The sequence below is a fragment of the Micropterus dolomieu genome, linkage group LG21 (genome assembly GCF_021292245.1).
Source record: "Micropterus dolomieu isolate WLL.071019.BEF.003 ecotype Adirondacks linkage group LG21, ASM2129224v1, whole genome shotgun sequence".
NCBI lineage: Eukaryota > Metazoa > Chordata > Actinopteri > Centrarchiformes > Centrarchidae > Micropterus > Micropterus dolomieu.
The window spans coordinates 19339365-19353361 of NC_060170.1; the positions used below are offsets into that span (position 1 = coordinate 19339365).

At 41.0% G+C, this 13997-nt stretch overlaps 1 protein-coding gene across 6 annotated transcripts in view; it reads left to right on the plus strand.

Annotated features, from left to right (window-relative positions):
* Nucleotides 1–13997, plus strand: part of pde4d (phosphodiesterase 4D, cAMP-specific) — a 210689-nt gene that overhangs the window by 183084 nt on the left and 13608 nt on the right. For all 6 annotated transcript variants that reach the window (XM_046035670.1, XM_046035669.1, XM_046035673.1 and 3 more), the window contains 5 exons: nucleotides 874–1065; nucleotides 3009–3045; nucleotides 3126–3202; nucleotides 3665–3714; nucleotides 8928–9040. In XM_046035670.1, the coding sequence (XP_045891626.1) occupies nucleotides 874–1065; nucleotides 3009–3045; nucleotides 3126–3202; nucleotides 3665–3714; nucleotides 8928–9040 (469 nt within the window). The remainder of the gene's footprint in view (nucleotides 1–873; nucleotides 1066–3008; nucleotides 3046–3125; nucleotides 3203–3664; nucleotides 3715–8927; nucleotides 9041–13997) is intronic.

The window sequence follows — 13997 nt, forward strand, 5'->3', positions numbered from 1 at the left end:
CTTATAACTGTGAGTCACTGGCATTGTTAGAGCAGAGGTATTCCCTGTGGCCCTGTGTAGAGTTTAAACAAAGCTTATTGCTTGTGGTTCTATGTAGATGGCTTTGAATTTTGCTGCATTAGTTCTAACTGCTGATGTGCCAATTAGTCTGCCACCAATCATAATCATCCAATAATCAGCCAGATAACCAGGGACTGACTGATTTATAATTTTAAATGGTTAAGCTTACGAGCAAATTTATGTCAGCCAGCAGTAGTGTAGAGCCTAGTGTAGGACGCGTACACGATATGCTCACACGTATGTGTGCAGTGTAGGCATGTCAAGTTATGCTTTGAATGTCACAGCTCATGACCACGGAGCCCAGTTTGAAGCAACATATGGAATTGCATGGCAGAGTCTATGCTGCTGCAGTGGAAAAAATATTCATCTGGGATTTGTCATTATGCGAACAAGCTCTGAAGTCACCAAGACCCACTAACATGTAATGTTACATGGATTGTTGAGCCACATCATGGAGCCAATCTGTTACAGACAGCACTTCATCAGAAGTTAATTTATCAATTTGTGCATTTAAGAATTGGTATGTTAAAAAGTTGCATCATTTCAGGTTCAGATTTTCAAATTTATAAGTTAAGAACTTGCAATTGAAACACTGTGTCCCTCCCTTCATCTTTTGAAATATCAGACACGATGTACTGTGACTCTTGGCTGTTTAGAATTATACTACTTAGTTATTCTTCTGGAGTTTAGCGTAATGTTGCTTGACTTGTCAAATATCATCAAAACAATGTAGAAATTTACAATACATTGCGCATACATTATCAGATTCTGATCTGTGTGTCTTTCTGCCTCTCTCTTTCTCTCCATATGCAGTTTTGATGTGGACAATGGCACGTCATCAGGCCGTAGCCCCCTGGACCCAATGGCCAGCCCGGGCTCAGGCCTCATCCTGCAGGCAAATTTTGTCCACAGCCAACGGAGAGAGTCGTTCCTCTACCGCTCCGACAGTGACTATGACCTCTCACCCAAGTCTATGTCCAGAAACTCCTCCATTGCCAGTGACATGTGAGTCCATGGTGTCTTTTGCTTCCACCGGAGCCTTCATAAAATACCCCCTAATGCTTCTTGTTGTGCCGAATGTGGTTGATTCTTTTTTTTCTGCCTCTCTGAATCTGTGTCACAGCTGGATGTTTATTAGACCAGGTCTTAAAGCTGCCACGGTACTTAACTTTGCCCTGGTGGGAAGTGTGCATGACCAACAGCTGATTGTGTGGTGTCACATCTATTCTTAGCCATATCCAGTAGCATTAAAAAGGTGGTCAGTCCCAAAGTATCCACAAGGACAGTATATGTGATATTTTGCCAAATAGTCGATTATGTCTGCATAACTCATAAAGACAATGGGATGGATTAGTGCACATCTATAATACTCCATACTAACAATTGCCTTACAACTGTAGTAGAACACACTCCACTCAAACCAGCAAGCATCTTCTGGGTCAATGTATACGCTGATAACACAATGGTGGCTATCCTGTTACATGAACTGTGCACTTAGTGCTACAGGAAGTAAAAATATTGACTGAAAACATAGCTTTTTTTGAAATGAATAAAAAGAATAATGTCTTGTAGTAACCTTAGACTTCCTCCTTACTGCTGCTTACTTTTTGCTCTAGAGCTCTTGACCAGTTACCACGTTGAAAACCATTATACTTTATTCTTTCATATGTTTTTTTTTTCTGCCAATTTGCATATACAAGAAATGTTTAGATAGCTAGCAGAAGGCAGCATATCTTTATGAAGTAAATAAAAGAAATACAAGCTTCACAATAAAGTTAAACTTGTGAAACATTAAATGCATCTTCAGAAGAACATAGTTCAAATTCTGTACAAGAAAGCATCAAAACAGAGCTTTAAAACAAGGCTTTAAAAGGTAGTAAAATCTGAACAGCCATCACCTAACTCTGTTTCTTGTCCCTCCTTTGATCTATCTGCAAAGATTCTTTCCATCCCTCTCAGAGAGTATATAGCCCATCATCTTTACTCCGAATACCTTCTATTTGTGTTGCGATAGGGAGCACATGGCGAGCCTGCGTCTCTTATGACTTTCATGCCAGGCATGTCAGCTTGCGTGTCACTAAGTGTGTGCACAACGTGGCTGTGATCTTGTAGAACTGAGCAGTGGGCTGAGAGCCCTAGATACTAACACACTCCTGTCACCTGAACAAACGTTGCCTTGTGTTCACAGTCATATTGTAGCTCGGAGGTCAGCAGGATTCTGACTCGAAAACCTAAAATTTCTTTTGCCTGAATTCAGTGAGTAGTGTACGCCACTCCTTTAACAGTGCCTACTGAGGTGCCCTTGAGGAAGGCTCTTGAATTCTGCCTATTCTAGGAGCCATGCCTTTAAGGTCTTGAAAACTGGGGCAATCAGTAAAGTAAAGTCAGAAAAGTGCTCAGCTGACTGTTCCCTGGATAAATAAAAGTCACTAAAAATTTGAAATAATGATTGCCTAAGAGATGTAGTTTAGGGCAGAGAAGGAGAGTAATGGAAAGTGAGGGAAAGGAAATGGAAAAAGAAAGGGTGGCTGTGTGAGGGAAATGTCTGTACAGCAAGTGCAAGACTGCTTGCAGGTTTTACAGTGTTTACAGTCTTGCTGTGACAATATCTTAGTAGATGCTAAAAAATTGCATTTAATGAACTACCTAATGTGTACAGAGACATGTCCATCAATGAACCCCTTCAATTCTCTGACTGAAACCTTAAATTGTTCTGAATCTATTACACATTGTGACGTATGGCCTCAGCCGCTAGCTGATGTGATGAGTAAACATGTCGCTGTGATGGAGTGCATCAGAGACGATGAAACTAATCTAATGTGATGACCCTCTGCTCCTCCCTCCCCCACTTGACATTTCCAGAACACAAGCACACTGCTCTGTTGTCGAATGTCAATATATTATAGATCTGTATCTAACATTAAAACTGTTGTCTTTGTGACTTTCAGTCATGGTGACGATATGATTGTAACACCATTTGCACAGGTGAGCATTTGATCCGATTTTGTTTTCAGAAATTGATGAAAACTGTATGATTCAGTTCTAATATATCATGTTCCCTTCAGGTTCTTGCCAGCTTGAGAACTGTCCGGAACAACTTTGGTGCATTAACCAATCTACAGCAAGACAGAGCGTCCAACAAGTAAGTTTCCAAAGTTGCCAAGATTTTATTATTTTAACAGAAAGAAAGAAAATCTATCATCGGGAGGAGTTACCCTGATTACAGACAACAATTGTCAACATGCCAGCATATCACAATAATTAATCACAGTCACTTTATGACTCAGATGTTCCACTAAATAAATGTGATTTGAAGTCGTTATGCAGAAACCTGTAGTGCGTCCATTGCTCACTCACTGTCTGGCTATGATCACCCTCTGGTGTTCTTATTGGGTACTACAACAACAGTAGCAACCTTTTTTTTAAAGGTACCCTCTGCTATAGTGCTCCCCATATGTGTAGAAATTAGTGAAGGGACATGGTGCTTTCTTACTGCTAAGAGTCATGTAGAGAGTTTTAAATAAATTATTTAGAGGTAAACTACCAATTGTATTGCTTTGGAAAGGAAATGTCTCAGTGTGTGTGTTTGTTTCCCCCATGACAGGAGATCACCCATGTGTAACCCACCACCCATCACCAAGACCACCTTCACAGGTATGTAGACAGCAACATAATGGCTTGTGTCCTCGGTGTGTGTGTGTGTTTGATTTAGATGTGTGGTCTGGGAATCAAGAATAGATTTTGCTATAGAAACAGTAAACATTATTACTATTTTTAGCATTACTGTGCATTCAGACCAAACGTGAATTTAATTCTGTACTTCTGCAGAGTGTTCACTGCGATATTGCTAATAAACACAACTCTCGATTACAACAGTTGTGTGAACCCAAAGTATACATTTTGCTGTAAATTGCAATAAACGGTTCAAACTGATGCCGAATTAACTACAACATGATGCCGATTTGTTAAACATATGAATTTGTCAGATCTGTCAGCATGACAGCAGAACAGCAACTTTTTAAATGTTTGTTTTCTGATTGGAGTTCGGATCGATCAGGCCTGTGCTATGCTAACTTTAAAGTACAGAGATAATTTTAATCAAGTACTAGACACACATTTAGGTTTTATTTCATAACAGTGGAACTGGAAACATACGGTGGCTCACTGCTGAGAAGCGCGAGTGAAGATGAACATTGTAATCCCCAAAAAATAAAGTAAAAAGTTAATTTAATAAAAGCAGTTAACTCTGAGCTCCTCCTGCGGGTAAACAGTGTAGTTGTCAGAGCATAATCCAGTCCCACTGCAGGTTTTTTTTGTCCAAAAGCTGCAGCGCTTTCCCGGCTCTCTCCTCCACGACTGCCCTGTCTGTCGGCCAGCTGAGATCACTCCCTCCGGACAATCTCAACGAGGGTCTTGCAGACACAGTCATGCTGTGCAGGGAGCCAGAGAACATGAACATAATATCCAACACGATCAGAATACAAATATGATCTATGACCTATTTTGCAGAGAATTGGTTCATTGAACAAAACGAATGGACAGGAGAAAACAATGACAGTGTAACTGGTAAACCAAGACCAATATTTGAGTCAGTAACTGTTGTTTTGCTATTTTCTATGAAGTTTGGATAGATGTGGCCTTTTTATGGATAAAAAATGTTTTTATAGCCAAGGTGTTGTCAAATCTTCAGTCAGTTTCGGAAAAGCTAGTAACAGTTACAGACGTTTGGTAAGACACTTACTTTGGTACTTTGAAAGCTGGCATGTCACATCTATCCTATATATATAAGCCTTGCCTATCTGTATATTGCACTGGATGTTATGTTATCTAAATCTTATGTTCAAAGGTAAATCAATATCTTTAATCTGCAGGCAAGTCAGAGGCAAGGCAAAGATTCTTTCAAGATGTCAAGGTGTTTACTTTTGGTTTAATCAATACAGGCGCCAGTTCATTGTCATGACGCTGCCATGTTTAACATGCACTTATCAGTACTTAAATGATTGATTGTCAGGCCTTATATAGTCATACCTGACATAGATAATCGACTGTTTAGCAGTATCAATGGCTGTAACCTAGCTGGTGTTTGCAGGAGAGACCATATAACCTCCACCCTTAATAAATAATTTCACAGTGTCTTCTATAGTATAATTATCTCTAATGCATGTGCACATAAACACACACATTCATCAATATAATATAAGAGGTAAAAACACTCATGTTTATTATATTTATCACAAGTACAAAAAAGAAAATCCAACAATGTGAATATTAATGGAGACAAATTTGCGTTCTTCCACATTTGAGGGAGATCTGTCTAGACATTCCTCCCAAAAATCACATCCCCGGTACATAACCTGCTTATAAATGAGGAACTGGTGACATTGTGCTATATTTGGAACGCAGTCATAATGGTGCACAGCCATTATGGGCCTGCCATAAACTGGTGACAGCTGTGAGTCATGACCATGATTGTTTGAGAGTATTGACTACTTGTAATGCAAAGGCTTGCTGAGGCGGCAACTAAGTCATCTTGCTGGTGAAGACAATAACGGAAGTGTAATTAGTAACTCAGTAAATCAGTCAGGGATAGGATGCTAGTGCTCTTTTTTTCTGCTTTCCTATCTATGCTCATCACACTGTCTCCTGCTTGTCAAGGCATTTCGGTCCTCTCATCTGTCATTGACTCACTGTTCGGATAAAGAAAAATATTTTAGAATCATTTAAAAGATTTACTGGTAGTTCTGTGGCATTTTACCTATTTTGGATAAGAACAGATGGTTAAAGCTAAAGAGAGGGAGACTAGCAGAGCAAGCAGGGTAACAAAATCATATTATAAAGTTTTAATTAATGTTTGCAGGCAATAAACTTTTAAAATCTGTGCTGACGTATTGATTGATGTGGGAATATAAAGAGAATTTTAACAAATACAACAAAAGAATGCTTCTGAAATATATTGCCTAACCCAGCTTTAACATTTAACATCCCATATACTCAATCCAAGGTGTTATTAATGTACATTATGCAATTATGAGTGAGGCCACTACTCTAAATTACTGTACCTTTCCCTCTCTACTTGATACTGCAGCTTGTAGTTTATATGGAAAACAACAGGGCTTAAGACACTTAGGGGTGGTGTCAGGTCCCAACTACATAGAATATTTTAGTTAAATAACCCAGGCCTCCAAGAGATGGACAGTTCTTTCTCTATCCATATGGGACAGAGAGGAGGTGCTACAGGTGAACATTTTACCAATATTGTAATTCCCATTTTATCTACACCAGTCAAAATCCCAAAACATTGGTTTAAGAACATCAGCAGTTTATTTGAAAATTCCATGCCGAGGGACAAAAAATCTTTGCATAAAACAACACAAGGATGAGAAATGAACCAGAGTGAAACTAAACGTCATAAATCGGAACAAATGTAGTTCACATAGTGCATTCTGTTGGAATCCATAATATCTTACAGGCTTATTTTATAAAAGTCTAAGTGATTGGCACATGATACTGTCTTAAAATGTAACTAAAGCTGCTGAACATCCAAGCATGTGGGCTGATGCATCGTAAAAGTACAACATACTGTACATGAAGAAGTATTTGTTCAGTATAGTTCAGACTCTGCAATGCATGTCAATGCATTTTTTTTCTCCTTTATCCCCTTTCTTCTCCTCCTCCTCCTCCTCTCACAGTCCGACTTCCCTGTCGAGCTGTTCCGGTACATAGTTTGGCTGCAGCCCTGCGTCTGTGCAGCAGAGTGGCCTCTCCGAGCGCCGGTGTCTGATGTCGCACTAAGCATGAGAAGAATGTCATTGACGTCAGTGCAGTTGCTGTCAGAAAGAGTAGCACCCCAGCCACTGACACCACACTGGGGAGAGAGAGAGAGAAAGACAGAAAGGAGACAAAAGAGGGAGGAGGAAGGATGTTCAGAGATCAGCGGAGGAAACGAATGAGTGCGGAAGAGGAAGGGGACTAATGGAAGGAAGGAGGGAGAGATTTGTCAAAGACAATGAAGCAGGAGGGGGGGTATTGTTGCAAATGGGAGGTGGCAAAAGAGGTTTAGAGATGGTCAGTGTCTATGCCTATACACTAAATAGCCCTGCATGGAAATATTATAATAGTTCAATGCCAAATATAGCCCTTAAAAATATCCAGGGCCTAAAAACTACACACGCAACCAAGAGCTATAAACTTTGCATGATTTACTTTTAAAATAAATTGTCCCAGAATTAAAGATAAGTGAAAAAGCAGCATTTCTATTATTTAAACCTGAATAAAGACACCATAGTATTTTCCCAAAGGCTTTAATACAGTCCAAATTCTAACTGAAATGTAAAGCTGGTATGGCATCATGTGATTCAGTTAGCTCCTTGTATTTTAATCTGCTTCTTCTTTTGTCTGTGTAATTGATTTACAGCTAAAGTGACCCCCCCCCATCCCAGATCACATACCATTAAAAGCCTGTGCTTTCCCAAATTAGTCAAGGCATCAATATTAATTGGCTTCTGACAAGGTGACATTATCTGTTAACATATGCCGACTTTGAGAGGGAAATGTCTTAAAGTTTAAAATTAAAAGAAACTGAAGGATACTTTGATATAAGGCTTGTGATGTTAGCACTCCCTCTTTACCATATTGTTTTGTTTACCTCTCTGTTTTAGTGTGTTTCTATGCTGAACACTTATTAGCATGCATTCACACGCAGTATAAGGAGCTCCTAGCTCTGGCTCCACTCCCCTGATACTCCAGTCCATGTTTTGTCACTCTCCCTTCCCCATCCACAGTGCAGTCCTCTCAGGCTTTAGGTACAGCTTGGGGAGAGCAGCACGTTTGGCTACCAGGGACGCCGAAGCAACAGCAGCCCACCCCCTATACACACAGCATCTATAGGAAACACTATCCAGCACACACACACACACACACACACACACACCGGATTATACCTTTTGCTTCCCGGATACCATGGATGTTTTCATTGGCAGAGAGGCTAAGGATACAAAATCATGATGTGTTATGGTTAGCATTTCATCTGGTGTGAGTTTGCGTGTGTGTGTGCGTGTGTGTGTGTGTGTGTGTGTGTGTGTGTGTGAGATGTCTTTGTATTTGTTGACCATGTCAGGATTCTGTGAACGATCTCGTGTTTGTTCCGTGCTGGACAGTATTTACATGGATCCTGACTGGTTCTGAGCCTCTCGCTGGATCTTCTTTTCCACCGTCCCTGTCTTCCCTCCATCCCTCCTAAGGCAGACATGGGCCTGCTAAGCAGACTGCTGTTCATCCTGCTACACGACTGGAATTACATCTTTCTTATGAATGATAGTGTAAACCTCATACACCTAGATCGCTGACTGTGATATGAGTGCTGTGAATGGGAGATAGTGAGTACTACTGTCTGTGTGAGATTTCTGTTTTGTGCTGTTTCTTCTTTTACTCTGTGGGTTGCCTCCTGTACCCTCTGTTGTGGTTTTACCTTCATTTGGACACCCAGAACTGACCCAGGGTTGCTGTTTGTCATTAATGACTTATGACTGTACTCCCTGGGATTGTATGTGGCTTACTCTTAAAAGGAAGAATCCTGGATTTGAACTGTAGGACTGCACTGGAGGTTTTTTGTCTCCAAGGGAATCAGTGAGCTTTGCTACAGCTGTCCTGTGACTGCTCATCTCTGGGTTAGGATACAGAACAACAAGGCCCTACTCCCAGACCCGTACAACTGGCTCACCTGTCCAGTATGAAGAGTCACCCATGTGTTTTCTCGGGGTATCCCAGCTTAGCTGTATGTGGGGTGGGAGACCCCGGGCCTGGACCGTCCACTAGCCCTCTGAAGCGGGCCCTTACTGAACCCTTGCCCTCCTGTCTTGCCCCTGCAGAGGAGGCCTACCAGAAACTGGCCACTGAGACCCTGGAGGAGCTGGACTGGTGTCTGGATCAGCTGGAGACGCTACAGACAAGACACTCGGTCAGCGAGATGGCCTCCAACAAGGTAAGAATGACAAAAAGTTTGCACCAACTTGTCAAGACAAAGTGTCAATCTCAGAGTAATTTAATTCTTGAGTGACACAGGCAGCATCTGTAGGAAATATTGATATAGCTTGTTTTTTTTGTTTGTTTGTTTTTTTGACTTCAGACAAATACCCAATTGTAGGAATGCACTTGTATTATTTATTGAAACATGTGCAGAAGCTGCTACCCAGGATTCACCTTGGTGTGTTGTTTGTGGTGGACGAGACCAGGATGCATTATTAACATTCAGTTAAACATAGTGTGTGTTCGTATATATAGTGTAGTACATTGCTATATATATATTTGTGGATATCTGAACATCTGACTCTGGAATTGTCAGCAAACAGCTCTGTATTTGACTACTCAGACTAGGGAGGCCATCTTTAATAAATTGCTCATGAATACATATAGCAGCACAGGAAAACCTGCATGGCAAAACTGCCCGTCGCAACCTCCAACGGCACCCTCAGGCCAGCTGCAGGGTCATCAGCCAGGAGCCACCCTTCATTGATGTTTCGCTTCATTATTCCTGGAACATCTCGGTCTGGTGGAGCCCCCTGCAACTGACCCTAGTATGCCTAAGACCCTTGCCTATCCCTCGCCTTATTTTTTCTCCTCAACCAAGGCCAGAAACTCCCCTTGAAAACACAGTTTTAGGAGACTTTTTAATCAGTCCATAACTACTTCCATACATCAATGAAAAAGTATAAAATGACAAACTCTCCTGATATACTGTATTCAATTCAATTCAATTTTATTTATACGGCGCCAAATCACAACAACAGTTATCTCATAGTGCCTTTCTTAAAAGAGCAGAAAATACTCTGTGATATTATTTACAGAAACCCAACAATTCCTGATGGTCATTCAGCAGCAGTGAAATGAGGTTTATTGGTCAATGACCAGCTGATGTGCTGCACAGTTTTGTTTTAATAATTACCAGGAGCAGATAGATACAATACATTATAGGATGTCGATTTGATTGATTTTAACGTATGTAGTATAATATTATATAACCATTACCTCCTCTATGTCCTCTGCTATCAAGCCTCTCTCCCTGTTCATATGTCAAGTGTTTATCAACTCATAGTATTTGAGGCAGAGGATCTCGCTACTTCTGCAATCAGTAGTATTAGTAGTATTTGACTGTTTTATGTTATGTTTCCTATGTGTTAGCGATAGCATCATCATGCAAGCAGGCAGACGTGTGCTGTGAGCATGCTCAGTCACCACCTGTGTGTGTGTGTATGTGTGTATGAGGAGGGAGGCTGATGTGCGGCTTGAATGCTGATCAGCTCCGGGCCTTGGTGATGTCACACACTGTGATGTCACATGAGGGGGGATGGACCTAGAGGAAAGGCAGGGTGGACGACAGACAAAGAAATTACTCAAACACTCACTTATGTTACCACAATCACATGCATAACTGGGACATCTACCTCATTTAAAAGTGAAAAGAGTATTTGTTGGGTTTTTTTGTTGTTTTTTTCCAGAAACCTGTAACATGCACTGCCTCATCATTGCTCACCAGCACAGCTATCTCTGGTTGTCATGGCAACAGCTACAGGCCCGACCAGCCTGTTATCTCACTCCAGCAACACGCACACACGATAGGTAATACCGTCACTGTATCGCCCACACATAGTCATTACTTTATGTCTGTACCCTGCAGACTTTCATTTATCAACACTCAAAATGAGCCTTAATTCATCAATGGAGGAAAGTCTGAGATTAAAAAGAAACCATAAAATTAAATTCCTTTCACATAAATTAAATTAAATTAAATTACAGCTAAATCTGCTCCTCATGCGATGTCCGGTGACATTCCTGTGAAAATCACCACCCTTGCGCTTTAGTTGTATCCATTAGCAGTCACATTGTATAGCTGCTGTTGATTTGTGTTTGCTTTGATGGAACAGAACAGTTCCTTCTGCTCCCTACATCCCTCAGTAACGACCCCAATCAGATTTGGTCATAACCATGGAATATAATGCATGTCACCTCTTATAAGTCACAATGTTACTCTATCAAGCCCAGCGGCTGCTGTAACAGTAGGTCAAACAAGGTTGCACACTTGTTTGACCTAAAGGATCTTACACAAGTGGGATGACATGTTCACTGTTATTATTGTTGTTGCAGCATTCACACAAAAGCTAAAGTAAATACTCAACAAACAAAGTTTATTTTCAATTCACTATACTACATTTCTATTTAATATACTAGAGTGTAATAACATCTTTGAGATCAACCCATCTCTCTTGAGCTGAATATTGTACTGTTGGTTCCAGTTTAGGATACTCCTGTGGGTACATTTTTACCCTTTTTGTCGGTGTTGTTGTTTCTAAAATGAGCAGCTGGTCTTTCCGTGGCTCTGCCTCAGGAACAGTGTTAGATGGTCTAGTTTGATTAGCATGCTTCTTCATGGTCAGATAATTTCCCGAGGTAATATTGTAGGACAAAGAAAGATACTCTAGGTGATCATTTGGACCTACTTTGGGGTCTAAAGAGTAGTTTGAAGTGAAGATCAGATCTCCTGGAGTAAAACTTCAGAGTGTTTTGGTTGTGCCATTGTGTGTTAGCAGCTTTGGTTGAACCGGGGTCATATATTGATCCCTATCTTTCTGACCAGCATTTCAGCAGGACAGATCCTTGTTGCATGAATGATGCTGAACAGGAATCTTTTTCCCTGGGAAGTGTCACTTTTCATTTTACCTAACCCCTTGTTAAACGTTTGCACTGTTCTATCTATAAAGAGTAATTTTTCATTACTCATTTTTATAAATGACTCAAATTTAGTGCTTGTGATCTGTAGTAACAGACACCATGAGAAAGATCTGTCAGTCAACATGGATTTGTGACCTCAGGGTTGAGGGAGTGTCTGGGTGGGAACTACACCCAACAAATGCCTTAATCAAGAGGATGAAAGTAATGCTTAATTAAGGATGTGTGCAGTCGCTAGGTGGTTTCAGTAACCCGCCTCAGATGCACCTCTTTGTTCGTTTTTATAATAGTTGGCATCAAGCACTTCAGAAACCTACAGGTGACGTCACGGAGACTATGCCCATGTTATGTACAGTCTTTGGCCCGGATCCAGTCCAGTGTCTTATGTGTGTTGTATTCACTGGTGAGTCGTCCGCCTGTACAACACCTGTACATTTCCTTTTCTTTTACTTTTTTAAGGTACACAACCATGCTCAGTTTATCTGCTTTTGCAAGTTGTTTCCCTGGCTGTAAACAATGTTGCACTCACACACACACAGCCCGTACTTTTTGGGCAATCTGTTTCTGTAGGTTGAAAATAGATACAAGCAGCTTACGATCAGTATAGATATGGAAGGATGGACTCCTATACAAATCTTTTTAAGCTGCAGCTTTCAGCAAGCAATAGGGAACAAACCACTCTCAATTTTATGTTTTGGGACAATTGTGATGCCATACAGTCAGGCATCACATGACAGGATGAGTAATGGACTAGTCCCTCAGCTGACTGCAACCGTGCTTTTGATTTCTGAATTCCCTGCTTTTGATGTTTTCCATTGCATTGTGTCTTAGCAGCTCATTGCAAGGGGAGCAACAAGTTCACAAGATTTGCTTGGAGTTAGTTGTAGTAGTTGAGAACTCAGAAATACTGTCCGACTTGGAGAAGGGGCTTCACCACAGTGGCTTTTACTATTCCGAGTGGGGTGTGGCATCTCAGCATCAAGCCCATAACCGAAATATTCATCAACATCCTTCATCCTGGATGAATCCTACTTTCTTGCTATAGTATCATCCAGATAAAATGCTGCTATTAGCATGCCTTGCAGTAGGTCTTCACAATCTGTTGGAATATTAATAATAATAAACATGGCACTTTATAGTTATATTCAGGTTTTGCAGGTCTGTGCTCAGGCTTTGTTGACGCTTTTTAGTCTCTTCTACTGTATGTGCTGCTATGTCCTCAATAGTTATGTCCTGTTAGTAACTTGCGACCGTTCTTAAGACCATTTTTTGATGGTCTTGGTCTCGTCTCAGACTCGACCGCATTTGTACTTGGTCTTGTCTCGGTCTCAGACATTGAGGACCAATAACCCCAATTAAAAATGTGTTGTTACCGTTAGCGACTGTCACCCCTCCCCGTGATGGTAAGCATGGAGTGTTGAAAAAAGATGCTTATGTTGATTTCAGCTCTTAGTGTTTGTATGTGGGTGTTTTAATGGGAATGTGGACCTTTCTGATCAATTTAAGAAGTATCTATGATCTGGTTCCACATTTTATTGTGTGTCATGCAATGTGGAGAAGTGGTCTCGCCCTCCCTCGGTCTTGGTCTCGACTTGGTCTCAGCCCCTAAAAGTCTTGGTCTTGTCTCAGTCTCGATAAACTCTGGTCTTGGTCTTGACTTGGTCTCGGTTTGGGCGGTCTTGACTACAACACTCAAGTCTTACACATGCAGGTGGAAGTCTTTCATCGGTAACTGAACAAGTTGTTGGTAGGTTTTGTCATTTGGATTTTCTGAACTGAGAAGGTTTTTCGTCAGGGTGTATGACAATACCCTTACCATACTGATTAGAATGGCTGTCACACTGTCATTCATTTCCCTCTCCGCATTGTGTTTAGACCATGAATGGACAGCAGACTTACTTCTCACAGTCAGTCGTACATTCACTGAAAACAGTAGCGGCAATTAGACTGTTCTTGTTCTCTCTGGATTCTGTAGAGAGGGGGCGTCTGCCCCCAGAATAAATGTGGAATGGGAGAAAAGAAACGAATTCAACAGAGATCTGGAGGTGTCATGAGCTATATACAGCAGGGACTGCATATTTTTGGTCACTCCGCCGAAGAACAAATTACCCACAAACCACAGCTAAGCTTGGTGTGACACTTTCCAATTTTTACCCAATAGTTTGTGTTCACACCTCTTGGCTAAACTATCAGTGTGTGTGTGTGTGTGTGTGTGT